Here is a 25,080-nt window from a genome sequence, read left to right as displayed (position 1 = left end):
GAAGCCAAAAGTAGAAACATCGGGAGAAAGAGGGGTCTATGCTATGAAGTGTTAACTGAAGTCCCAAAGCCATTCTTCCCTTCTTGGAGCACCCACTCTGTTGATTCCAAAGCTCCAAGACAGAGAAGCTTTTAAAAAAATTAGTATCAAAAACATTTGACTGCCACTCAAAGGTGAGAAATATTGAGCTGCCAAAAACTATATTGGTTGTTGGTTTTTATAAAGTGATTAATTTTGATTTTGTAAATTTGTTTCAAATATTTCAATGTTGCAGTTGTTGATTTTAAGAATCATGAAATTTTGAAATGTCTGCATAAGTAGGGCAAATGATAGTGAGTAAATTTTGTGTATACCAAGGTCAGTTTGGCCTGGGGATGGGATAATGAGATAGAGAAGGTAGAAGACAAGCCAAGGAAAAGGAAGAGGAACAAGGAGTTTAAGAAGAAAATGCAGAACCCAGATGATGAGTCACAAACAGGCCATGGGAGATTCTGAGCAGAGTGAGGTAGTGGAAAGATATAGAGTAATTCAGTTACCTCCTGGTAGTAAATGTGCTGCGTGTGCTGTGTACTTTACTAGTGTTGTTTCACTGAATTTTAATCTTTGCAATGACCCGCAGGCAGATACTATTATCATTGTGTTCTATGAATGAGATAACTGTGGCTTAAAGAGGCTAAATAACTAGCTAAGGTTCACACTGCTCGTAAGGAGTGGAGCTGAAATCTTTCTTGCTGCTTTGCTCTACGCCACAAGGTTTCTCCATGCCCTAGCAGGCCTCCATGGCAGTGACTTACTGGCAGGGGTCACACCCATTCTTCTCTTAGATGGTGGCAGCTGAGGTCAGTCATCATTTATTATTGCTCTTTGAAAATCTAAGTTACCCTAATTTACCTTGTGCTTCCTAGTTTGGGAAACAGCTTAGCTGTTTTCATTTCAGAAGATTAGAATTTAATTTCCAAGTAAAGATTCTTTTCCCTCCAGTGGAATTTTGAAATGTTACACATGTATAAGAAAATTTTTTCAGAATTTGTAATTTTTGTGGGACCATAGAGGAGGTACCCCTTAATTATGTTAATACTGCCTGCAGATATCTATAGAACCACAGGCATCTGTCTATATTGTTCTTGTTAAGATTCTCTTTGTTGCGTAGTGCCTGAAAATTGATCATGAGCCGGAAATTTTAAAATATAAATGACCAAATTTTAAAATATAAAACTAAATAATGTTTAGTTTTATCTGAAATAAAAGAAATGCAAATTAAAACGGTGAAATATCATTTTTCTTTAATCAAAGTGACAAATATTTTGTTTAAAATGAAGCAATCAAGCAAAAATCTTGTCTGTTTCTAAGGAAGGGGGAACATGTATACCCTCATTACCAGCTGATGCCAATATAATCTTTCAAGACAATAATCTGGTGATACATATTAAAAGCCCTTAAAATGTATATGCCTTGTAGCCAAGCAGTTCAACTTTTAGGAATCTATTGTAAGGACATAATCATATATGTTTGTATAGTTTTAGTGACATGGATGTTTTTCTTGCCATTGTTTCTAATAGGAAAAACCTTAGGAACAACTTAAATGTCTAAATATAGGTAATTGGTTAATTAGGGAACATCCATAATGGAATACCATGCAATTATTAAAAGTTCTATTATAGAAGAACAGTTCTTACGGTGTTTGGCTTAAGAAAAAACAAAGCAGAATATACAGTGCTACTACTTTTATATATGATACCTGTCTATGTACAATATTAGTCAGAAATACAGATTATTTCTATTGTCTACTTTGTGTTTTTAAACTTGGATTACATCTATAGACAGGAGAATAAAATTAGATATTTAAGAAAAAGAAACCAAATAACTTGTAATTTGTAAAATTCCATTGTTAGAGCTTTGGCCCTTTGTCTTTAACTTTCTGTCTCTTTACTCCTCTTCAAAATATACTCACTCCTAAAAGGCTTGTTTTCATAAAATGTTGTATGTGGAGGAGCTTGGAGCACTCATTTCCGTATTTTAAGATGTGATGGCTCTAGAGTGGGAGCAAGAACAATGTAGTGGTTGAGTGGCCTCACGTTGGAACCTGAGTGCTGAAGTTTGAATCCCAGCTTCTCTCACTTTCCAGTTGCATGACCTTGGACACATTGTTTAACAACTATAATTCTTAGTTGTCTGTATAATCAGGATAATTGTGGCTTGTCATAAGGTGGTCGTGAGATTTTCATGAGACAATCCATGTAAAGTGCTTAGAACCTTGCTCTGATAAGTACTCAGTAATTACCAGTAGTTGTTTTTAGAAGAAATAGAGGGAAAGTAGTTTGTCCAAGATTACACAACTACTTGATGGGCATGCTAGGACTAAAATTCAAGGCTTTCTTTGAACAGATGTGTTCAATACTCTCTGAGCCTGTCAGGACAACCCCAGGCTGGGCTCCAAAGGGAGCTGACCTGAAACAGGCAGAGCCCAAGGCCAAGGCCAGCCACTTCCAGGGAATGACTGATCACAGTGGAAAACCAAATGCTGGAGAGGAGGAGGAAGGCTAAGGAAGCCGAGAGCCAGGTTAGGCGTAGAGATAAAGCCAGGAACAAAGAGCTAGTGCAGAAGGGAAGAGATGCCTCAGAGACACTGCTGAGGCTTTTAGAGACTATCAGCTCTAGGCTTCATGGGGGGTCAACATGGTTTAAAGCCTCAAGTTCTGGGTGAATAAATAGACAAATACTGTGCCTGGGGGAATTGCAACTCTAGCTGTGAGAAGATGCCTGATGGGTAGTGATAAAAGAGGATAAGGTGGGAACTGGGAGGGATCAGGACCAGGAGCCCCAGGCATCCAATCATGATTATCCTAAAGTCACAGCCTAAGTTTAAAGAGTCATAAACAAACAAAGATAATGATAAGCTTTGCTTTAAAACATTCCTCTGGTAGCAGAGTGCAGAACTGATTTGGGGTGACAAGGAGATCATTTAGAAAACTATTGTAACAATCCAAGAAGAGGTGTTGAGGACACGAAACTGGGCAATTAGTGGTGGAATCAGAGAGGAGAGGATGCATTTGGAAGATTTTTAAGCTCTAAAATTGACAGGATTTGGGTTTTGACAGATGTGGAGCTTGGAAGGAGAGATCTAAGCACACAGTGGCATCCTTTGCAAAATGGGGAGTATAGGCAGTGGATTGGGTTTGGGCCAGGGGCAAAGAAAGGACAGAAGTTGAGGTCATTTTTTTAACATGCTGAATTTGGGATCATGTGGAGCAGCTGGATGGTGACATGTAAGTAGATAAGTGGATACACAAGTGCAAAGCTCAAGAAAGAAGTATGAGCTGGAGTAGGCCCTAAGAGTCTTTAGCATAAGTACAGCAGATAGTGGAAATTCTTCTTGTGGGCGAGATCACTAGGGAGAGGGGATGGTGGAGTGAGAAGTAGCCAAGGATGGAACCTGTAAAACTTTGACATTTAAAGAGGTAGATGAGGATGAAGAGTCCAAAATAGACACCAAAGCGGGACTAGAGATTGGAGCAAAGCAGGAGAAAGTGATGCCATAGAAACCAAGGGAGGAGAGAGATGCAAGAAAGATGAGGACATGTCCATGGAAAGACAAACCATATTTACATTGAGCACATGAGATATGACAGAAAAAGGGATTCTAGGGACTAAGTGTTAAGGGTTAAATTGTGTCCCCTAAAAATTCATATGTTGAAGTTGTAACCCCTAGTACCTCAGGATGTGATTGTGTTTTGGAGATAATCAGATTAAAATGAGATCATTAGGGTGGCCCCTAATCCAAGATGACTGGTGTGCTTATACAGAAGAGGAAATTTGGACGCAGAAACACGCAACACACAGGGTAGTCACAGTGTTAAATTCTGCAGAAAGGTGAACTAGGAGAATGACTGAAAATGTCAGTCCAGAAGCCTTTGATGACCTTTGCAGAAAACTCCCAGTGAAATAGAAGGAGTAAGATCTCAGGGAGCTGAGAACATGGAGACAGCAGATAGATCCCCACTGCAAAATGTTTGGTGATGAAAGGGGACCTCGTCACTGAACCAAACTTACCTCTACTGTCTATAAAGAGCCACAAGGAACCAGACGTAGAGTCTCCTCTAACTTAATACTAGCTAAACACAGGAGAGAAAAGTCAATACTTCTTATTCTACCCAAAACTGGTTTAGGAAGGATTTCAGGAAAAAAATATTTTTTTACAGCATCATTTTACATGCTGGGTTTTGGTACTGACACAGATCCATTCTCTTTTGTTAAACCATAAGAACGTAGTGATTCAAGGCTTCTCAGAGATGAATGGAGAAGTATTAAAGCATTTTCTTAGAAAGCTTTGAAATCAAAATGAGCCTAAATTTTTCTTTCATAGTCTCAGGGGTATTATTGGTCAAACAACCCAAATGTCACAGTTCTATATTAAGGGTTCAAATTAATCAGATTTGACTAAAAGATGTAATAAAAGACCTAATAAAAATAAGGAACACGTTGTTAAGTAGACCAATTTGTCAACGTCAGCCAAAAATTAACCACGGAGTAAAACCTGAAGTAAATAAATACCCGAAAGATAAACCTAAATTGTCACTTTCCTCTTAGAACTATTTTCAACCAACCAAACAATCAATCTTTATCAAGAACCTAATAGTTTTTGTTTGTTTGTTTAGTTTAATAAGCATTTATTCCTTTAGTTGAACAACCTTTACACACAAATAGATGGTTTAAGATTTTTGACTGGAAAGGAATTTGGGTCTCAAGAGGTTTTATGAGTATGCTACATGTTTCCTGGAAATCATTTAACTGAGTCTTTCAGTATTCTGCAGATTCCGTGGAGTAATGGGATTGAATCAGGAGCCTCACCTTTTGTCAACCTCAGTAGTAGTATTGTGGATTTTGTTTAGGTTAACCAGGATTTGTTTCATTTGTAAGAGAACCCTCTTGCAATAGGATTGTTCAGGTTCCCTAATGGTGGCATTCTTTTAAACTTTTCTCCTTTCAGAAGCAGCAGCTATGTAAATAGAATATTAGGTTAAATCTAAAAATGTGGGCCGCCTAGTGAACTTTCATTTTTCTGTGTATGATCCTCAGAATGGATTAGGATATCCTTCACATTTCCAAGCAAAATTCAACTTAAAATGCCCTTTTCAAACTCTAAATAATAGCCCCTTGAGAGTAAACCAGCAGAGCGTTGAACTACCCCAATAAAGCTGTAGGTTTTATCACATGCACCAACAAATTTACATGCCTAGTTCTATACTCCTCTTTCACAGAATTTATTTTCCACCTATTAAGCCAAACAGCATTTTAAACACTGACATATAAACTCCCTAATAAGTTAAAGCAAAGATAACAGTGTTTACCTTATGAGAAACACAATATACCATCACTTATAGTCTTCAAGCATTATTGCACTTTAACTTTCATAATTTGACGTGCATTCATGAAACAATCTGCAGACGACTAGTTTTAATAGACAAATAAAGAACACTTTCAAGCAGACATGACTGTCCTTAATTGTTTATTAGGTAAGAATTCTACCAACATTACTCGTATTAGCAGTAACGGTGGAGCTGGAGAGTGTTGCGCCTTCTCCAAGCCGCACAGCGAGAACCACTAATAGTGTGGTGGTACTTGTGGCCCTTGCCAAGGCAACTGGCTCTTGCGGCCTGCAGATGTTCGCCATCGCATCTCCCTGTGTGTGTGATCCACTGGGTGTCAGGCTAGCTTTATGGTTTGGATCAATGAGGATAACCTCAAAGAATTTGTACATGAAATCTTCACCAACCCAGTAAGAATTCAGGACTCTCAGAGCCCCACGGTGGCATCCAGTTCTCTCCTTGGCAAGAGATTGAAGGCTTTGAGCAAACTTCAGCTGGTTAACATCCTGATGGACAGACTTGCCATAGGTCACACCCTTAGGAACTGGGCGTTTGCGGCCACCATGATGCACACGAATCTGATATATGACAAACTTGTGTGGCCTTGTATCCCAGCCTGGGTGCTTTATCTGCTGGGTGGGGCTGGAGAGCATAGAGAGCTGGTGGTATGGCCAGTAGCACATCCTGAGAAGAAAGCACATTATTACATCGACTGCTTCTTCCTCCATAGCTCCTGGATGTACCTCTAAGCGCCCATCTTGGCTTACCTGATGGCTGTGGCCAGATGGAAAGGGAAGAACCTGATACTATTAAGGCACTGTGAAGAATGCAGAAGAAATAGCAACATGTAGTTTTTATAGTCTAATTAGCAATAAAAACCAACAATTATAAAATGACAAAAGCAATCTAATGCAATTAATAATTAAGTGATTTAACAAATAAATATAAATGTCAAAATATATTCATTCTCACTAGATGCTAAAGAAACAACAATTAGATATTTTCATTTCTCAAATTAAACAGTAAACAAACAAACAATCCAATTAGAAAATAAGCAAAAGATATAAAAAGACATTTCCCCGAAGGGGATATACAGATAAGTAAGCACAGGGAAAGATGTTCAATGTCATTCACCATTATAGGAATTAAAATAAAAACCATAGTGAGATATCACTACAAACCCCTCAGAATGACTAGAATGAGAACATAACCCCGTTGTAAGCTGAGAAGCATCTGTACAAGCAAATACCTATTCTGGCCACTGCCTATTTCTCCATGTTCTACCGTAGTAATTTTTTCAGTTCATTCAGCATTTTTTTCCCAGGCACTGTGCCACCCAGTAGAGATAGACAAAGATGAGTAAACATGATTGCTTTCCTCAAGAGGCTCAGTTTAGTGATAAATATATCAAATGTGATGATTTCTTTTATAACAGTGAAGTGTGTGAGGTTCCAGGAACACAAAGGTATCTGTTTTCCATTTGTCTATTGACAGTACTGTGCCTTGGGTAAGTGCCAGAGTGTTGAGTCAGTCAGGCTGGTTTCAAATAATTCACTGATAAGTAGTTCTATATTTATTAGTAGTTTTATATTGATAAATAGTTCTATGTTTATTATCACCTTGGGGAAGCTCTCCAAGTTCCCTGAATGTTAGTGCCCCATCTGTAAAATGTGGCTACTAGTACTTACCAATGCCATGAGGGTTATAAAAATTTATAATGGATGTAAAGTCTTGTGGAAATAAAATATTTTAAGCTTCACATTCTTTTCTTTAAAATCTATTATTTCCTATATTTTGAATTAAGTCTTAATTTTCTTTAGCTCTTCCTTTTCTGATTCATTTCTAGCAAATAGATTCCTACCTATAAGAATCTGTGGTAGACCTCCTAATTGCAAATAAGAGAAGGGCAGTTTCAATGAATGTGAAAAGGAAAGCTATTTACAATCTATTTTATGTAAGGGTAGGATGCCAAAAACATTAAAATAAAATCCCGTCCTATGATTGTTAATCATACGAGTGTCTTCATAAAGCTGTCTGTGGAAACTCCTTGGTAGCCTTCTGGGCTTCAAATATTTTATGTCTGCTATGTCTGCTTTTAATTTATAAAGACTTTTTTACTCATTAGTCATCATGGGTAACGTATTCAAATTTACACTTCTAATTCTGGAAGATGTATAAACTACCATTTTTCTTTATTATAAAAAATGCTTATTTCTCTTGCTCTAATAATTTTACTTTATGGATCTAGAAATTAAATAACAAGAGAGATAGAAACAGATATGAGCACAAAAATGTTTATTACAATATTATTTAATATAATGAAAAATAAGAACCTAAATTTTTTTTTTAATTAAAGTTTATTGGGGTGACAATTGTTAGTACAGTTACATAGATTTCAGGTGTACAACTCTGTATTACATCATCTATAAATCCCATTGTATGTTCACCACCCAGAGTCAGTTCTCCTTCTATCACCATATATTTGATCCCCTTTACCCTCATCTACCACCCCCCGCCCCCCTTACCCTCTGGTAACCACTAAACTATTGTCTGTGTCTATGAGTTTTTGTTTCTCATTTGAAGAACCTAAATTTTTGACATTAGGTGAATGGTTAAGTATATTAAAAATGAAGTTGATAATGACATTTTACTGACAGAAGAAAACATAAGTTTATGAAATTAGAAAGAAAATAATGCATAGAAACAAGATAGTGAGCAAATATGTCAAAACAGTCATAGTGGTTACCTCTAGATGGTGGGATTACAGAAATAGGGTTTTTTCTTTGACTGAAATTGCTAAATCTACAGTGAATTTACATTGCTTGGCTAAGCAGGATGAAATTGAGTTAAAAAGTAATCTAGTGGTGAGGTATAGACTCTAAGTCAGGAGTGGCAAACATGAAATACCTACGGAGACCCTCAGATAACAGAAGTGAGTGATGCAGGCCTGTGGTTTATTATACCCGTGTGATGCATGAAGCATGGAAGCTGCAGACAAACCCTATTTCAAGTGATGCTGCTGGTTACCACTCTGTTGTCCTGTATGCAGGAGGGTGATTCAGCACAACCTACTCTGATTTTTCAAGAGAATTCAGAAAAGTAGACTTATAGGTGAAATCTGGTTTTTACATATGGCATGCCTCAATACCTGGATGGATGGGGTTGGCCCAGGCCACCAGTTTTTACTTCTGACTTGTGTTAGTGCCATAGAGGTTCAGAGGAAAGGAGATAATTGTGGATGGAGTGCTTTAGGAATATATTATATTCTAGGCTGTAGTGAATCAGAGCTAGAAGGGAGGGGGTCTGGGAATATTTGTTTATTAACTTATTCAATAAAATTTTATTTAATGTTGAAAAAATGAAGATGAGTCAGATAGAGCTCCTATTTAGAAGCTATTAAGAGAGGAGGTTTCACCATAGCTAATATGTCTTACCACATGGCAGGCAAAATGTATACCATATTGCATCACGTATTATTTCATTTAATCCTCACAACTCCAGGAGGTAGCTACTATTATTAGTTCCCATTTTCCACGGGTGCAAACTGAATCTTAGAGATGGTAAGTAACTTGAGCCAGGTAACAGAGCCAGGATTCCAGACCCCAGTTTGATTCCAGATCAAAGCTCTAAACAAGCATATTATATATTATGGGAGATCAGGGGAGGATGAGATTACTCTTAGCAGCAGAAAGATTTATACATGGAAAGATTTGAACTTGGAGAGAGCTGTTTTGGGTCAGAGTCTAAACAAGCTCTGGCAACCAAGTGATAAAGGTAAGAGTGAAGGAGCCATTGGTCTGGGGCAGAGGTTGAAAACTAAAGGCTGGTAGACCAAAAATAGTATATTAACAGACAGTAGTCTTTACAAATTAAAAATAATTATAATTATTTTCCAATACTTTAAAAACCTGGAGAAGCCACATAAATTTGGATTTCCAGCTCCTCAGGGAAATCAGAATACCTGGTAACACTGGGCCCACATTCCCATATGGTAATGACTGGTGAACCTGGCAGAGGCTGCTCGATTTCCAATGGGGTATAGAAGTTCTTCCTTTCCCACGTGGCCTACTTTGCTCATTTAATTTCCTGCCAGGAGCCTTTAGGCACTCAAGCTAGTTAAAAGCCTTGGTCTAGAAAGTGAAGCATTAGCATGCAGGAAAGAATAACCAAATGGAACAAGGCAGGTGAGATCTGGGAGTGCAGAAGCTAAGGGTGTTTGAAAGTACGGACCCAGAAAGACACTTTCTGAGGATGCCAGATCCTAACGCAGAGGTCGTTGATCTTGTTCCCACCTAGTTGGGTTGGAAATGGTCCCAAGATCTTTGCCTGAGGATTGGAAGGAAGTAGACTGGAGGTGGCAGGGACTTGTCTGAGGGCTCAATGGAAAAGATAGAAATTTGAGGGAGAATTTAGACCGTAGAGAGTAAAAACGTTAATGTGACCATTCAGTGATTCACCCACGGTTCTATTTCCAAGAGAATTTTCTGGCTTACTAAGTATTTATGGTTGCCTGGAAAAAAAAAAAAAAAAGTTAGTAAGAATGAAAACGAAAAACCTAAACCTGGTTTCTTTAATGCCTCTCAGTGTATTTTCACAAATATAGGCAGAGTGATCCCTTTACATACTACTTAGGTATTGATCTGAGGGTCCCATTCAGTTCTGGGGGGCCTTAGGAAAAACATTTCCTTAGATTAAAGGAACTTTGAACAGGTTACTTACTTCTCTAAGCCTTGGTTTCTTCCTCTGTTAGAAGGTTTAATAGTTTCAAATTTTCACAGGGTAAGGATTAGGTGAGTGAATGGAGCTATATGAAGTACATGTCTCAGAGTAGGAAGGAGTAAGTGATTGCTGTGATGAGCAAGGATGGCGCTAGAATCCTTATAGTTGCCTCTGAATCCTTACAGTGACCATGTGAGCTAGGTATTATTTTCCCCACTGAAAAATAAAGTGAGGAAATTGAGATTTAGAGAGGTTTAGAAACTTACGTTGTCTGACAATTTAGTTCGCGAACTCATCCTAGAAAAAGTGCTACATACCTCAGTGCTGAATATCACTATGGTTACCTTTGAAGTACTCCCCTTGGGAGGCTATGCAACAATACCAGCACCTAGTCCACCCTTCAAAGCAATTTTGGAGCTCATTTTATGGAATGGCCTTCAGAGCTCTCATCGTATTACCTTGATGTCCTGAATGTCATCAAAATGTCTTCCTTTTAATATTTCTTTTACCTTTGGGTAAAGAAAGAAGTTATTGGGGGCCAGATCAGGTGAGTAGGGAGGGTGTTCCAACACAGTTATTTGTTTACTGGCTAAAAACTCCCTCACAGACAGTGCCGTGTGAGCTGGTGCATTGTTGTGATGCAAGAGCTCCTTTGGAACCATTTTTGCACGCACCTTTCTCGTGCCAAGATTTTCAGTTAAGATTTTCCTAACTGTTTCTCTATCGATGTTTACTTGGTCTGCTATGCTTCTCTCAGTCAGCTGATGATTTTGACGCACAATTTGGCAAATTTTTGCTCATTACTGGCTGCCCTGACCTCTCTTTATCAGTGACACATTCTCTCACCTCAGAAAAAAGTTTAATCTATTTCTACACTGCCATTTGCTTCATGGCATTATCCTCATAAACTTGGACTAACATGTCCCTGATTTCACTTCCACTCTTGCCAAGTTTAACAAGAAATTTAATGTTTGTTCATTGCTCTAATTCAAACTCAGACATTCTCGCGACAGCACACAAAACATGCAACAGCAATAATGAAGGCCACTCAGCAAGACATCACCTCATGTCAACACAAACACAGCTGTGAGACACTGATATACCAAGATTATGAAACCTTACCGAGCTGTTTGTATAGTGTTGCCAAAGTAAACGCGCGGTGGCAAGTTCACAAACGTAATTGTCAGGTCTCATGCTCAAGGTCACATAATCAATAAGGGGCAGAGTGGAGAGACTTACTCAAAAAGTCTCAAACCACACCAAAAAAGTATGCTGACATCTATCTGACATTCCAAGGATAATCATATAACATTCTTGGATAGAAATTAAAACAGTTTCAATTTATATCCTGCTAAAACCTTGAGGTCACCAGCCGTGTGTTCCTGGGTAAGTGGCCTAACCTCTCTGAAACTTAGTTTTCTCATCTATAAAAGTTTCTGTGTTTATTGATAGATTCAGTGAAGTAATGCATTTGGAGTACTTAGCAGTATACTTAGCTTATAAGCAATCAGCTAACAGATATTAATTTTACTAACACTTACTAGACCTGTTACTGTACCAGGGATGCAAAGGGGCATGTAAAGGGGAATGCAACATGTTTCCTGCCTTTGTGGAACTCAGGACCAGACAGCTATAAGAGCAGTGAAATTTTAACACAGTTAGGAAACTATTATAATGGAAGAATAAACTATGTGATTTGGGAGGGAGAAAGATATAGATATGGTGAAAAGAGGAGGGAATGATGGCAGGGAAGGTTTCAACTGTGAACTGTGGAGTGACCTGGATCTAAAAGGAAGAGTAGGGTTTTACAGACAGAGAAGGCAGAAATGAGATTCCAGGCAGAAGGAACAGTTTGCGCTAACTCAGAGAAGGCATAAAGTCTAAAAGTTCTGGGAGGATCAGGAAATAGTGAACAGTTCAAGTATGCTAGAGGGTAAGTTACATGACTTAATTAATAAAAGCAGAAGATAAAAAATTGGATTCAGGCTGTGAAGGGCCTTGTGTGTCTTGCTAAGAAGAGTGACCACAGCCCATGAGGAACAGAGAGCAAGTCTTTAAAGCAAGAATGTTTTGTAATCAGATTGTTTTTGATGAAAGACAGTAGCAGGGTAAAGGATAATGACAGGAAACCAGACAGGAGCCTATTGCAAATAGTCTAGACAAGAGGTGACAAAGACCCCAAAACTGGCCGCTGATGAATTGGAAGTGGGTGGCGAGGAAGAGAAAGTGAAGGGTGACATCAACACAGTGTGTGAAATCCAAGTTATGAAAATGGCTTGGTCCCTTCTCGCCACAGTCACCCCCAAAGGACCAAAACAAAAACAAAGAAAACCTCTTTTAAAAATAATCTCTTTTGTTTGTATGCAAATAAGGCATGCACAGTGAAAATGCAACTCAAGTGAGATGATGACAAATGCAATATTTTGTCTCCAATCCATGAAACACAAAAATTGAATGGGTTTACTAGTGCTGTCCTTAAACATTCCAACTCCTCACATTAAAAGTGTAGCCAAGTGCAAGGCTTACGTGTGATTATTTTCGATCTTAAACCAGATTTGAGGAAAGCTTTTTAAGGCCCTTTTCAACAGAGGCTATCCATTCCGTACATCATGGAAGAGTAGGAAAAGCACATCTTGTTTTACTGGAAAATTTCTTTCAAAACTCCTCTGGGGTTGGACCTTTGGAATCTTACAGATAAAAATGTGCAAAGAGCGCTATAAAAATTACACCTCTGTGGTTCTGCACCACCAACTTGAAAATTGCAAATCAAGGTTGATAAATGCATATTTTAAGGCTTCTCAGAAGTCTTATGTGCATTGCTTTTGGTTGCTAAGATGCCACAGGGAAGTGAGCCTTTGGGTGTGCAATGACCCCACCCTCCACCCTGTTGTGAAATGGAAGCTTCAAAAAATCCAGTGGTTTTTTTTTCAACAAGCTTAGTCATATTGGCTGTGTTCTGTATGCCCCAACCTATTTTATTTTATGTTGTAGTGCATATTTTATTTACCCTCTTAAATAAATAGTTTGCATAAAAAGGTGCTTTCACAGATCTTCAGGCCTTCCTAAATTTGAAATACGCTGCCATTTCTTAAAATGTGTTAGTTTTGTTATGTATTATAGTCCATCCTTTACACACATAGGAAAAAATATGGACTTAACTCTTCAAGCAACTTCTACAATTAGAATATTACCTCGTTTTATTTCTTCTGAGGTTATAAAGGAAACGGCAAATGTCAGAGGCTTTGTGAAAGAATGACAGTTTCTCAGAATGCGTAAGTGCATACCCTTAAGCAAATGAGTCACTTAAATTCAGAGATCACTGTCTTCTGAATTTGAGTTTAATGTTCCCAGTTAACAGGAAAAAATTGCAAATCAGATACTTTGTTGAATCCTGAATTTGGTATCAATTTTTAAACTTGCTGCAGTATGTATTTCACTTATCTTGGAAATGTTTTACACGGTTTGTTATTTGTTAACTAATAGGATAGCTCTTGTGTAAACTATCAGGAAATCCTGAGATTGTAAGATTGTATTGTAAGCCTTGTGGAATAGCTAGAGTATAGAATTATTAAATAAAAATTAAGGATCACTTAGTTTACCCTTCCCTTGAGTGAGTTTTCTCTATTGTGCCATCCATGACTGATGGTCATGCAGACACCATGACCATTTAAAGCAGGGGTGTCCAAACTTTTTTCAACGTTTTTCACCAAGGGCCATATACGGTAAAATACACAAACAGCCGGGCCACTCACTCTAGGTGAAGTACGTATTGCCTTACCTGGTTTATTTAAGTAAACTAAATATATTTTTGGAATTTGCTGCAGGCCAATTAAAAATGGATTGCGGGCCGCAATTGACCCGCGGGCCGCAGTTTGGACACCCCTGATTTAAAGTATGAAGTGAAGGAGAACCGATATCCCTATTCCTGAGATGGAGGGCCTGAGGAATTTTTGTTTTGTTTTAAGGTTCTTTACTTTTTATTTTTGCAATGTCATTCCATGCAAAAGCAATAGAAACATAACAGTCTTAACAAGAAGTTTACAATTGACTATTTGAACAGAAAATCTGTGTACATTATCATTTCTAGCAATTTTACATGGTAAATTGATTATAAAAAAAATATTCTTTCTAATCCCTCTGCTGCCTTAACTCTTGGAATAGTATTATTGGTAGAAAGCCCACCTAGTACTATTTACAAGTATCAAATTAAGACTGTATAACTTATATAAAATCTATTAATTTAACCGCTCAGTTTAATATCTTTGATTATTCAGTGCTCTGTGTGAGGGGAAAAGCCACCTTGGCATATTGACAAAAGGCCAAAAATTAAGTTTCCATAAAGATATTCAAGATATCGCCTTTTAAGAATATTTAGTCAGATACCAGTAAAGAAAGCTGATGCTAGTTTGGCCCTGTCAACACAAGGTTAAACCCAAACTAGCCACCAAACAAGCGGCATCTTGTGGAACAAATTGCAAACACCTGTGGAAACAAGTTAACGTGTGCTTGTTGGGTTAACTTGGAGGACGGTGGAGGTTAAGCAATTACGTTTGTTGCAAGATTGTTTCAAGTTCAATTTTCATTGGATTTAGTTCTGTTTACGATTTGAAACATGCAAAATACACTCACTGTACATAAAATTGTTTCTTAAGAAAATAAGGCAAGAACAATTCACCATGAGATAATAAACTATTAACAGAAACCACACAGCACAAATGTATAAGGCATGCATGGCTGGCTCTCCACCTAGCCAGGTAGAGGTCATGTGCTCTAAGTGGCCTCCACATGGCACCAGTTAGCTCATGGCCCAGAAGTCTTTCAAGGGTTCAGTTAAATAAGCTTCCAAGTCAAACTTGTCCTCCACTTGGCAATTCACATTTCTGACTTTGGTGAGTGTGTCAGGATAACATATCAAAGTTACCCTGAGAGCTGGTCTGCGACTCAGGGCTGCTTTCCGTGGATTCGGTCTCCATTTCTCTAAGGTCTACAGGATGTATGTCTTGAAAATCATATCCTTCTGCAAGTGGAGGATGCCAGAAATGCAGAGCCACCTCGCAGAGTTTGAGCTGCTGGTCCCACAATGGTCCACTATACTCCTTGAATTTGTTGGGGGCCTTGGGATGAATGATAGGTTGTCGAAGGTGTCTTGGGACTTCTTTAATGCAAGGATCACAGGCGATGGTGTTCTTTCCATAGTTGATTTTCTTCTGTCTTTTCATCAGGACACTCCTCTGTCTCCAAGACGATAGGCACTGCCGAAGTAGACGCCCTCAAATCAGAACTTCCCGATGATGATTTTCTCTCTCTTCCAAAGTCATTTATGAGGAGTTTCCTTTTTATATTTTGCTGTTTCTTTGTTAGTGCTGGCCCTCATTTCATCTTCTTCAACTGCACTTCCCCACTCTGTACACCTAGAATGAGGCTTTGGGCCTCGGGTGGTAAAGCTGTTGGGTCTGTGGTCGCCTGCTGGCTTCGTGGCGTTCTCAGCTGTCCACCGTCCTGTGCCTGCGGTCAGCTCTGCGCTTTGGCCCCTGCTTCCATCCCGCCGGTGCTGCATGGGCTGGCGTCTCGGTCACTGAGGCTCCGGTACCTGCGGGGCGGGGACGGGGAGGGGCGGTTTGCGGGCGGCAGGTTATGGCAGCCCACGCGTTCCCTCTGGTGGCGCTGACATACTGTTGCGGGAGTGGGAATTTTTTCTTAATTATGGCCTACATGACCTAGTTAGAATCTACCTCATGCTCTTAAGATGGTATTTAATCATTAGGACGTCATGCTTAGCTGATGTTTATGTTGAAAATCACTTGGTGGCAAGTACCTTGACATTACTCGATTGGTGTAGGTCTCTTACACTCACCTGCAGGCTCTGGGAGGGTGAGGGCCCTCTGTTTTTGCTCATCTTGGCTCCCAGGACCAGCCCAGGCCCACAATCGGGGCTGGTCACGTATTTGTTGAATGAATGAAAGCAAATTAAAAAGTAGAAATTCCAAACGGTGTAATGACATCTGTGGATGTTAAAGTATTATTGGGAAAATGGGAAATAATACTGAGATACAAAGATGGATTGGAACAAAGGTCAAGCATAAAAATGTGTGTGCGTGTGTGTGTGTGTGTGTGTGTGTGTGTGTGTGTGTGTGTGTGACTAGAGTCTGTAGGTACTACCAGTTCCCATGGATGTGCTGGCACCACCCCTGCAGCCCCGTTCATGAGATGTTTGTTCCCAGGCAGGCAGGCAGGCAAGGTGGGAGGGCTGCTCTGAATGTGGTCTTGCTGCTATAATCCTGGTCTCCAGTGTCCATGGTGTGAATTGTGAGTCTTTCAGTTCTGCAAGCTGTAGTCCTTTCCTGGCTTAGCCTTGTTTCTTGACCTGTGGTCCAGTTCCCTGTTGTCTCCTGGAGCCTGTCCTCCAGTAATAGACCTTGTTCTACAGGAAGAAACAATGAAGTGTCTCTGCCCACCATACTCTGGTTATCACACTTCCCAGAAACTCCTGATTCTGGGGGTGCTGCAGCACACCCTCACCCCAGTCTGCCATGTCTCCACCAGACCACGACCCCTCTCAGGCCCTGGGTATGGGAAGCCTGGCTCCTCACTTGCGAGGGGGGTCCCTAGCCTGAGCTCTACCTACCCCCACCTTCCTCATCTTGCCCACTTGCTCATACCCCAGCTCATCTAAAGGCTACAACCATCCCCTCTACATCAGTATTCCTTTTTCTGAAAGACATACATCGTGAAGCTTACCCTCTAGACAATTTTTTCCTTAACCTCCTTCTAATACGTGTTACTGTAATCTTCAATCTTCAGTCCAAGCAAATGATTTTGAGAGAAAGATCAGACAAGAATCTTTTGCATTCACTTGATAGAAACTTACAAATAACCGTTGGTGTCCCTTGCCTTTCAGACTTTTCCTTAGAGGACATCGAGGCAAAGGCGTGTCACTGGGTCCTAGTTTCCCTGTTCAGGAGTTGATTGAATACAAGTTAAGAAAAACTACATATTGCCTCTTCTTTAGCATGCATGAATGATAAGCGTGAATTTGCATCATGAGAAAGTGAGTAAAAGAAGGTACCCCAGGGCAGTTAGGGAGATTGAACAAGCCAGCCTAGGACAAGAGGGGAGCCTGTGCTACAGGTTGGAAGAGTGAGGGTCTCTTCCTATCTCGGTGACTCACTTGTAGGATATAAATACTGAGGCTGAAAAATTTGGGCTCAAAGAAAAAGACTCAACTGACTGTAATGCTTAACTGTACAAAATTTGCTTTTAAGTGTACGTCAAGACTGTATCTCCCCCTCAAAGAAAAAAGAAACTTACTACATTTCTAAGAATGTTCCTCCAGAAACATGGAACTGAAAGCTATTTTTTATTGATCTGGCTCTTAGAAAACAATGGGGCTTTTTCTTTAATTCACCTAAGGAATTGACATAAAAATCTATGGTTCTGTACCAGAAAGCTGCAGAAAGTGTCAAAATAGAGGGCAGAAATACAAAAGTGGAGATTTTTTCATATTATATGTATGGCATTTGATTAAAAGCGTGTAACATGGAGAAGTGAAACTTTGGACTGTGAGATTGATGCTAATTTTCTTACCTACTAGTCTAGAACCCCTCTAAAATGTCACATCATTAATTTAGTTACTTTACCAGGAATCAGTGCATGTGGTTAGTGTGTGTAGTTTTTCTTTTAATTAATGGATTTTATTTTTAGAACAGTTTTAGATTTACAGAAAAATTAAGCAAATAGTACAGAGAATTCCCATATATCCCCTTCTACATGCAGTTACCCCTGTTATTATCATCTTGCGTTAATGTGGTATGCTTGTTACAATTAATGAACCAATATTGGTACATTATTAAGTAACATTTATATTTTACGTGACGTTTCCCTTTCTGTTCTACAGTTTTGTGGATTTTGACAAATTTATAACAACATATGCACCATTACAGTATCATAGAGAATAGTTTGCCCTAAAGATTCCCTGTGTTCCACCTGTTCATCTCCCCTCACGTCCCCTGGCAACCACTAATCTTTTTATGGTCTCCATGGTTTTGCCTTTTTCAGAATGTCATCTAGTTGGGATCGCACAGCGTGTAAACTTTTCAGGCTGGCTTCTCTCATTAAACACAGTGCTTTTAAAGTTCCTCCATGTCTTTTCGTGGCTTTATAGTTCATTTCTTTTTATCGTTGCATTATGTTCCATTGTATGAATGCACCATAGTTTGTTTATACACTCACCTATTGAAGCGTATGTTAATTGCTTCCAGTTTTTGGCAATTATGAATTAAGTTGCTATAAATATTTACATGCAGGCATCTGTGTAGACATAGGTTTTCAACTCATTTGCATAAATACCTAGGAGCATGATTGCTGGATCGTATGGTTGGCTTATGTTAAGTTTGGTGAGAAACTGCCAGAATGTGTTCCAAAGTGCCTATATCATATCATTTTTTTTACTGCTATAAGCACCAGCAGTGAATGAGAGTTCTTCTTGTTCCACGTCTTCGTCAGCATTTGGTATGGTCAGTTTTTTGTATTTTTGCCATTCTAATGTTTGTATAGTAGTAGCTCATTGTTGTTTTAATCAGCGATTCCCTAATGACATATGATACTGAGCATCTTATCATATACTAATGTGTCATCTGTTGTGAGGTGTATGATCAGATCTTTTGCCCATTTTTAAATTAGTTGTTTGTTTTTTTATCTTTGAGTTTTAAGAATTCTTTGTACATTTTGGATGCTGCTCCTTTATCAGAGATGTGTTATTGCAAATATTTTCTTCCAGTCTGTGGATTGTCTTTTCATTCTCTTAGCAGTTAGTATATTTAGGTTTTAAGGAGAAAGGGTTCTAAAAATACAATTTTACAGTAGCAGTACAAGAAAAATTCCATAGCAAATATTTTATGCCCTCTCTCGGGTTGTGTTAAGGAACCCTGTCTGTGGACCCCGCAGAGTTTCATTAAAGGGGATGAGTCGGGTCCTGGAAGCTGTGATTGACTATCCTGCGTTATTAGAGGTTGTGCAGCAGGGCTGGGAATGAAAACAGGAACCAAACCTGAGTTGTAGCGCTTCCAAATTAAGAATAATTTGGGAACTGTGTTTACAGTCCAACCCAAGGGCCCCTGGCCTGGATTATACTAAGCATAAGGTATGAATTTCTGCCCATGAATCCAAGTATGTAAGAGATTATCACTTTTTTGTTACCTTTAGCCTAATCCACCTCTGAGCCTCCGTTCGGCCATTTGGACGGGAGACTCTATCTTCATCGTATAGGAGAGCCTTTCCCCTCCTGCAGCCCAGTCAGAAATTAGGAAGCTTTTCCACCTGGTGCCTAGAAAGTGGTGGAAGGGCCTCAAGTCCCAAGTCTGTCCTGGTAGCCATTGGCACCCTCACTATCTAGCCCATCGAGTCTGTGAAGTCTGGCAGCTCTCTGCCCCACGCCATAGTGGGGAGTGAGATGATCTACTGAGGCTGGGTCCCCTGAGCCCAGGACACCTCCTCGCTAGGCATGAGCTTTCACCCCTGAAGTTGTTATCCCCTGGGGAGCACTGAGAAGGGGTGTGTGGGTTCCACTGCTCACAGGACCCACACACCTCTGCCCTTCTCTTATCTTGCCTCTCAAAAGTACTCTTTTCTCTGATTTTTTAAGGCACTTGTATTGTCTCTTCCACAGGCTTTCACAGAAGTACCTTTGACTTTAGCTTTCTTCTGCTTTCTCCCCTACAAAAATCCTTGTGTCAAGAAAGCTCAAAAAACAAACACTAATTAACCTTTCAATAAATAATGCTGCTACAATTATTTGTGGAAACTATTTTATCCTGTACGGAGACCACCACCAGCACCTGGAATACTTTTAGACTGCCTCTCGACCGACCACTGGCCACAGGAAGCCATTTATAGATAGCAACAAATACATGGCTGGAGTGGAAAAATTCAGCTAAGTGTTTAGATGTTTCCAAATGCCTACAGTTTTCTAGTTTTGCCTCCCAGAGTCGATCCTAACTACTCCTGGGTGGTCCCAGGGGAATCTCTCCTGGGCAACGTTGAGCAAGGACATCTGGAAGATATCTGTTTCCCCCACCCAGCTACCATCTATAGCCACTCCCCTCCTGCTGCTTTTCCTTAGAGCCTTGGCTTCCTCAGACCTGAGAACATCCGGGCGTGAGGCACTGGAGGAAGCCGCCCCACACAGACAGCAGCTTTCTGGTTCCCAGCAACTTCCTCCTTGCTAAACACAAGGAACCGACCTTGATTCTATTCTGCCTCCTCTCAGCATTTGCTACTGTTGATCACAGTTTGACCACTCTCTCTGTTCTTGGCTCTGATGATCCAGTAAATGCCTCCTTATCAGATTTTCAAGTGGCACAAGGCTTGGAGGGATGACTAATACAATGGATGATATATATGAGATTCAGAGTAATTTTGATTGGCCCCAAACACTGACACAGAAACAGTATGGGGTTAGGGTTTAGTGATCTGACTTGACGTGTGAAAAAAAGAAACAAAACCAGTTATGGTCAGCTCCCAGTGCAACTGTTTACAGGTTAATTTGATTTCTGACTCATTCATGCAAGTGAGCTTGTCATTGCCAGTTCCATTCTGCGAGCCCTCTCTGCGAAAAATTATGCTGACAGGCTCAGGGAGGTGCGTGGCAGTGGGCAAGCCACCAAGTTGATGAGGTCTAGAGACCATATCATATGAGGAACATTTGAGAATAGTGATTATATTTAGCTGAGCAAAGAGACTACGAAGGACATTTATAGCATCTGCATTCAACTATTTGGAGGGTTTTATATAAAGGGGTAAAATAATACATATTCTGGTAGTTCCAGAAAACAGGACAGATGGTATTCATGGGGCTGGGGAGTGAGGGGTGGGAGATTTGGGATTATTACAAAGAAGACCTTTCTCTTATAACTCTCTTATCAGATAGTGGGTTTTCCAACAGAAGTGAGAAAACAAAGGTTGGCTATCCATTGAGATGACATCAAAGGGGTCCTCGTTTGAGTGAGAGACCACAATGACTTCTCAGGTCCCTTAAACAACTTTGCAACTCTAAGTCACAGAGGAAGAGAATTCCGTGACACCATGTCATCCTTGATTTCTGCTGCCTGGCTCACAGCATTGGGGGAGGCTTCTTTAAGAAGAAACTGAAAGGGAGAAGGGATATGGAAAAGAGAAAACAATAAAACAACTTTTTTTTTTTTTTTTAAAGAACCTACTATATGCCAGAATCTGTGCTAGGCACTACGTATATGTCATTCTATTTAATCCTCCCACGAAGCTTATGAGATATTTAATGTTATTTCTATGTGGAAACTAAGGCTCAGAGAAGTTAAGTGACTTCCTTAAGAACACACAGGCATTAACTAGTGGAGTTTGAAGGCAGGTCTGTGTGATTCCAAAGCCCAGTGTTATGTGTTAATTTTACTCATCCTTTATTTGTGGAAAATTATACTGTTTTTTAAAAAAATATTACTAACATAAAGATTCCTTTTAAAACAAGTTTACTTACATAAAGGTAAGAGAAAAACATTGTATAAAGAATAGTACACATTTTACATGGATATGAAGTGGTACTAACAGCTAGAGTGACTGAAGTTTGAGAAATACTATTCCAAATATTTTGATAGCAGGACTTTCCAATTTAACCTAGCTTTCTCGTATATTTTGACTGCTGAGTACAAGGAAACTTGAAAACTAAGTTGAACGTGAATTAATTCTCCTGTACTCTGATGGGTGGGTAATTTCACATGTTACAATAAGGAAACCAAATAGACCCTTTCAAAAAAAAAAAAACACCGATATGATTGTGAAGTCCAGAGGAAAACCTCAGGTGGGGCCTATTTGAATAAAGGATGAAGTTTGAGGGGAAGTGATGACCCTGTGAGTCAGGGTGCAGGCCCCACCTAGAAGCCCTATGGGTTTGAGGGGCCCTGGGTGGAAGGTGATGGGGTTTACAGCCCTGTTTTAGGAAGAATGATCATTACTTTTCCAGTGATAGAAGGGAGATCTTTGTGGAAAGGTCAAATTGAGAATTGGAAAGTCCAAAAAGAAGGTAGGAAAATAATAATGAAGATGAGCCGCATAGCGTGCTCGGTACCAGGTGATTTACATGCAAAATCTCATTTGTTTTTTTACAACGATGCAGCCAGAAAGCTATTACATTTCATAGATGAGAAGACTGAGACTGAGAGATGCTCAGTAACTTGCCCAGGGTCCGGTGATCAACTCAAGATTTGGCGTTGGACCGCCAGTTCCAAAGCTGGACTACTTCCTAGGCACCACTTGCCCTTGTTTCAGTGAACCTGCTCAGTGCAAACAACAACAGCTTTCACTTTGTCATTTTTAATTTCTCCAGCCCTGCAGGGCATCTAGCCTGAAAAAGAGCAGGGTAGGCATGCTTGGCACTACCTATCTCCTGAACTCAAGTGCTACAGACTCAGAGGCACATACTGTCCCCCACACTGATCAGAGGGCTTTGCAGGGCTTGATCAGGTCAGAAAAAGAAGCCATGCATTTGGGGACAGGATTATATATTAAAGCCTGTCCCTGCTGAAGCACTAGGCTTAGAAAAAGTCCACTCGGCATTCACACACCTTTCTCACTTCTGCTTTGACTTGTCCCCAGACTCAAGAGTACCACCCACTTCCAGGAACCGTGGACAAAGGTAATAGAAACATTCTAGATGAGGACATTGAGGATTGGATTGGAATAATATGAAAATAGGAGCTGTGTATGTTAATTGGCTTCTAGAAGGATCTGTGGAGAGGTACTCAATGAAAGATTTGGGGGGAAGGTGGCAAGTGAATGACTCGGTCTCCCTGTTCTGTCTGGTTGAGACTGTCTTGCAGCCCTGCTGAGCCAGACAGAGTGTCTGGCACGAGGCTGCCCAGTAAAACATTTGTTGAACTGAGCTATGGGCCTTCCCTCTGGTCCCTAAAGGCTGCACTCCTGGATCTGTGCATCTCTTACAGAAGGTATAATGTTTGTGGCTGGGGCTCTCTTTGGGGGGTTTCCTCAGGGCTTTACATTCAATCACTCTCTGAGAGTGCATTCACAGTCATTGTGACCAGTGGAATTGCCCACCTGCCAATCTTATCTAGAACCAGGGCCCAGCCCTCTGTGGTATTGTTTTTTTCTAGTAGTTCCCCTTTCTGCAACTTTCTGAGTTCTGGCTTCAGCCCTAACATTATTTTCCTCTCTGCAAGGAGTGTTAGGAGAAATGCGGGTCCTCTTCACTTATTCTTAATCCCTTCCTTCTGTGTTCTCGGGAATGCCACGAGGCTTGTATCTCTGGTCTCTAGGAGCTGCGGTGGATGGGCATTTGTGACAGGTATGTTCTTATGAAGCTTGTATGCCTGGGGAGCGTGGTGTGGGATACAGCTGCATCGGGGGAAGACGTTCAGAGGTGGCACTGACGGCCGGCAAGGGAGTGGGTAGGAAGGAGTGTGGGGTACATTCTTAAAACCTTTGACCATCAGGCTCCTTTCTCAGATTGCCTACGTTTGAGGTAGGACATTACAAAAACATGTCTCTTCCAGCCAGAACCCTTCCTCTGCTTTTTTCGTGAGCTAAGGGACAGGACAGGCAGGAATAGAAGGCACCACTTACCAAACAACCAACAGCCTCTCTTGACCTTAGAGTGCTGGGGACTCCAAGTAGCTCTGCTCCAGGAGAAGCTATCCAAGGATACTGGCCCTGCCTGAGCCTCTTGTGCCAGTGGGAGGTCCAGAGGATGGGGGCAAAACACACAGACTCTGCAGTGGCCTCTGCTTTCTTCTTTGGCTTTTCCCTTCTCCGGTCCAGAAACCTTTACCCATTTCCTCTTCCCCAATATTGGCCCTTCTTGGCACCAGAGATCCCAATAGTTCATTTGGAAAGAAATAGGCTTAGGTCAAAAAAGAGCCCAAGCGGTAGTTTACTGTGTTCTGTATACCATGAACATATTTGCATTTGCAAATAGGCTTAAAATAGTGCCTCCACTAATAGTTATTTAAGCTTCTGGAGATACAGGTGAAAATAATTTTTGACCAAGGGAACTTCCCACTCCTCTCAAATTGTTATAAGTAAGGAGGGGACCTATTTTGCTGATATGCAACCTCAATCTGGGGACTAAGGCTCTGGACTAAAAATGAGTCTATTTAATTATGCGCACAAGTTCATAGTTCTATTATTATGTCTTCTGTTTGCTGCTGCAGATACCATTCATGCTATGTGCATTAGCTGTCCTGTATGTAATGGAAGCTGTTATAAATCTCTGTCCATGCGTGTGCTCTAAATATATTTGTTGGGTGCTTACTATGTCCCAGGTACTGGGTTTTTAACAGGGAGCATAAAAGTCATGATCCCTATACACTTGAGGCCTCTAGTCCAGTGAGAAAATAGTCACACTAAAAATGTCTGTATAGCGACAATACTTTGAAGGGAAGGAAATGGTTCTTTGTGATTGTGCTCACTGTTTAATAACGATGTCTTTGAGCTTGATTTTTTGGTTCCTCTGGTATCCCTGGATGTCCGATGTCCCTTTCTGGTGGAGGTGAGGGTTGGATTTTATGGAAATGAGGCAAGGCAGAGTAGGGTGATGTAGGGGGAAAGGTGAGCCAAACCAGATTCTTTAGGAGAAAAATCAAGGTTCAAATACCATGTTTCAAATATCATACAGAGGTGGGAGTTGAGTTTAGGGGTCTCTGGGCCAGGAGGTTGAAGCTGTGAAGGGGCAGAACTAGAGCAAAACATATCTGAAACAAGCAAGGAGGGTGGTGGGGAGGTTGCTGGATGGGTATCCAGAGTCCAGGCAAGTGCTGACAATTCACCTTTCGTGATCTGGCAGATAAGAGTGTTTGGGAGGCAGGAAGGATGGATAGGGCCATAGGCTGGGTACACAACCTTTATTGGACTCTTATCCTCATCCTCATCTCCAATCTAATATAGAAACTTATTTCTGAACTATACATCAGCGTATACTCAGACTGAGGTTTGGGAAATAGACAGATGCCCTTTG

At 40.4% G+C, this 25,080-nt stretch overlaps 1 protein-coding gene and 2 pseudogenes across 19 annotated transcripts in view; 1 reads left to right on the top strand and 2 right to left on the bottom strand.

Annotated features, from left to right (window-relative positions):
- CD86 (CD86 molecule) overlaps positions 1-25,080 on the top strand; it is an 80,561-nt gene that overhangs the window by 300 nt on the left and 55,181 nt on the right. For 7 of the 18 annotated variants that reach the window (XR_012495970.2, XM_019714047.3, XM_019714045.2 and 4 more), the window contains exon 1: positions 23,261-23,412. The exons of 4 other annotated variants lie outside the window; for them this stretch is intronic. Coding sequence is in view for 12 of the 14 variants with exons in the window: in XM_019714047.3 (XP_019569606.1) it covers positions 23,396-23,412 (17 nt within the window). In the remaining 2 variants the exon portion in view is untranslated. Of the gene's footprint in view, positions 1-23,260; positions 23,413-25,080 lie in introns of those variants that run through there. 7 more of the 18 variants (XR_012495960.2, XM_019714041.3, XM_019714039.3 and 4 more) reach the window with 1 other exon arrangement.
- On the bottom strand, positions 5,490-6,123 carry LOC109435886 (large ribosomal subunit protein eL15 pseudogene; annotated as a pseudogene).
- On the bottom strand, positions 13,518-23,975 carry LOC141571195 (histone RNA hairpin-binding protein pseudogene; annotated as a pseudogene). Its single transcript, XR_016019825.1, has 2 exons — positions 23,691-23,975; positions 13,518-15,675 (listed from the first exon to the last, which is right to left on the bottom strand). The product of XR_016019825.1 is annotated as a histone RNA hairpin-binding protein pseudogene (transcript).

Source organism: Rhinolophus sinicus, chromosome 17 (assembly GCF_057876585.1).
Source record: "Rhinolophus sinicus isolate RSI-liver-muscle chromosome 17, RSI-T2T, whole genome shotgun sequence".
NCBI lineage: Eukaryota > Metazoa > Chordata > Mammalia > Chiroptera > Rhinolophidae > Rhinolophus > Rhinolophus sinicus.
Note: the sequence above shows the minus strand (reverse complement) of the source record. Positions and strands in the feature narration are given on the sequence as shown.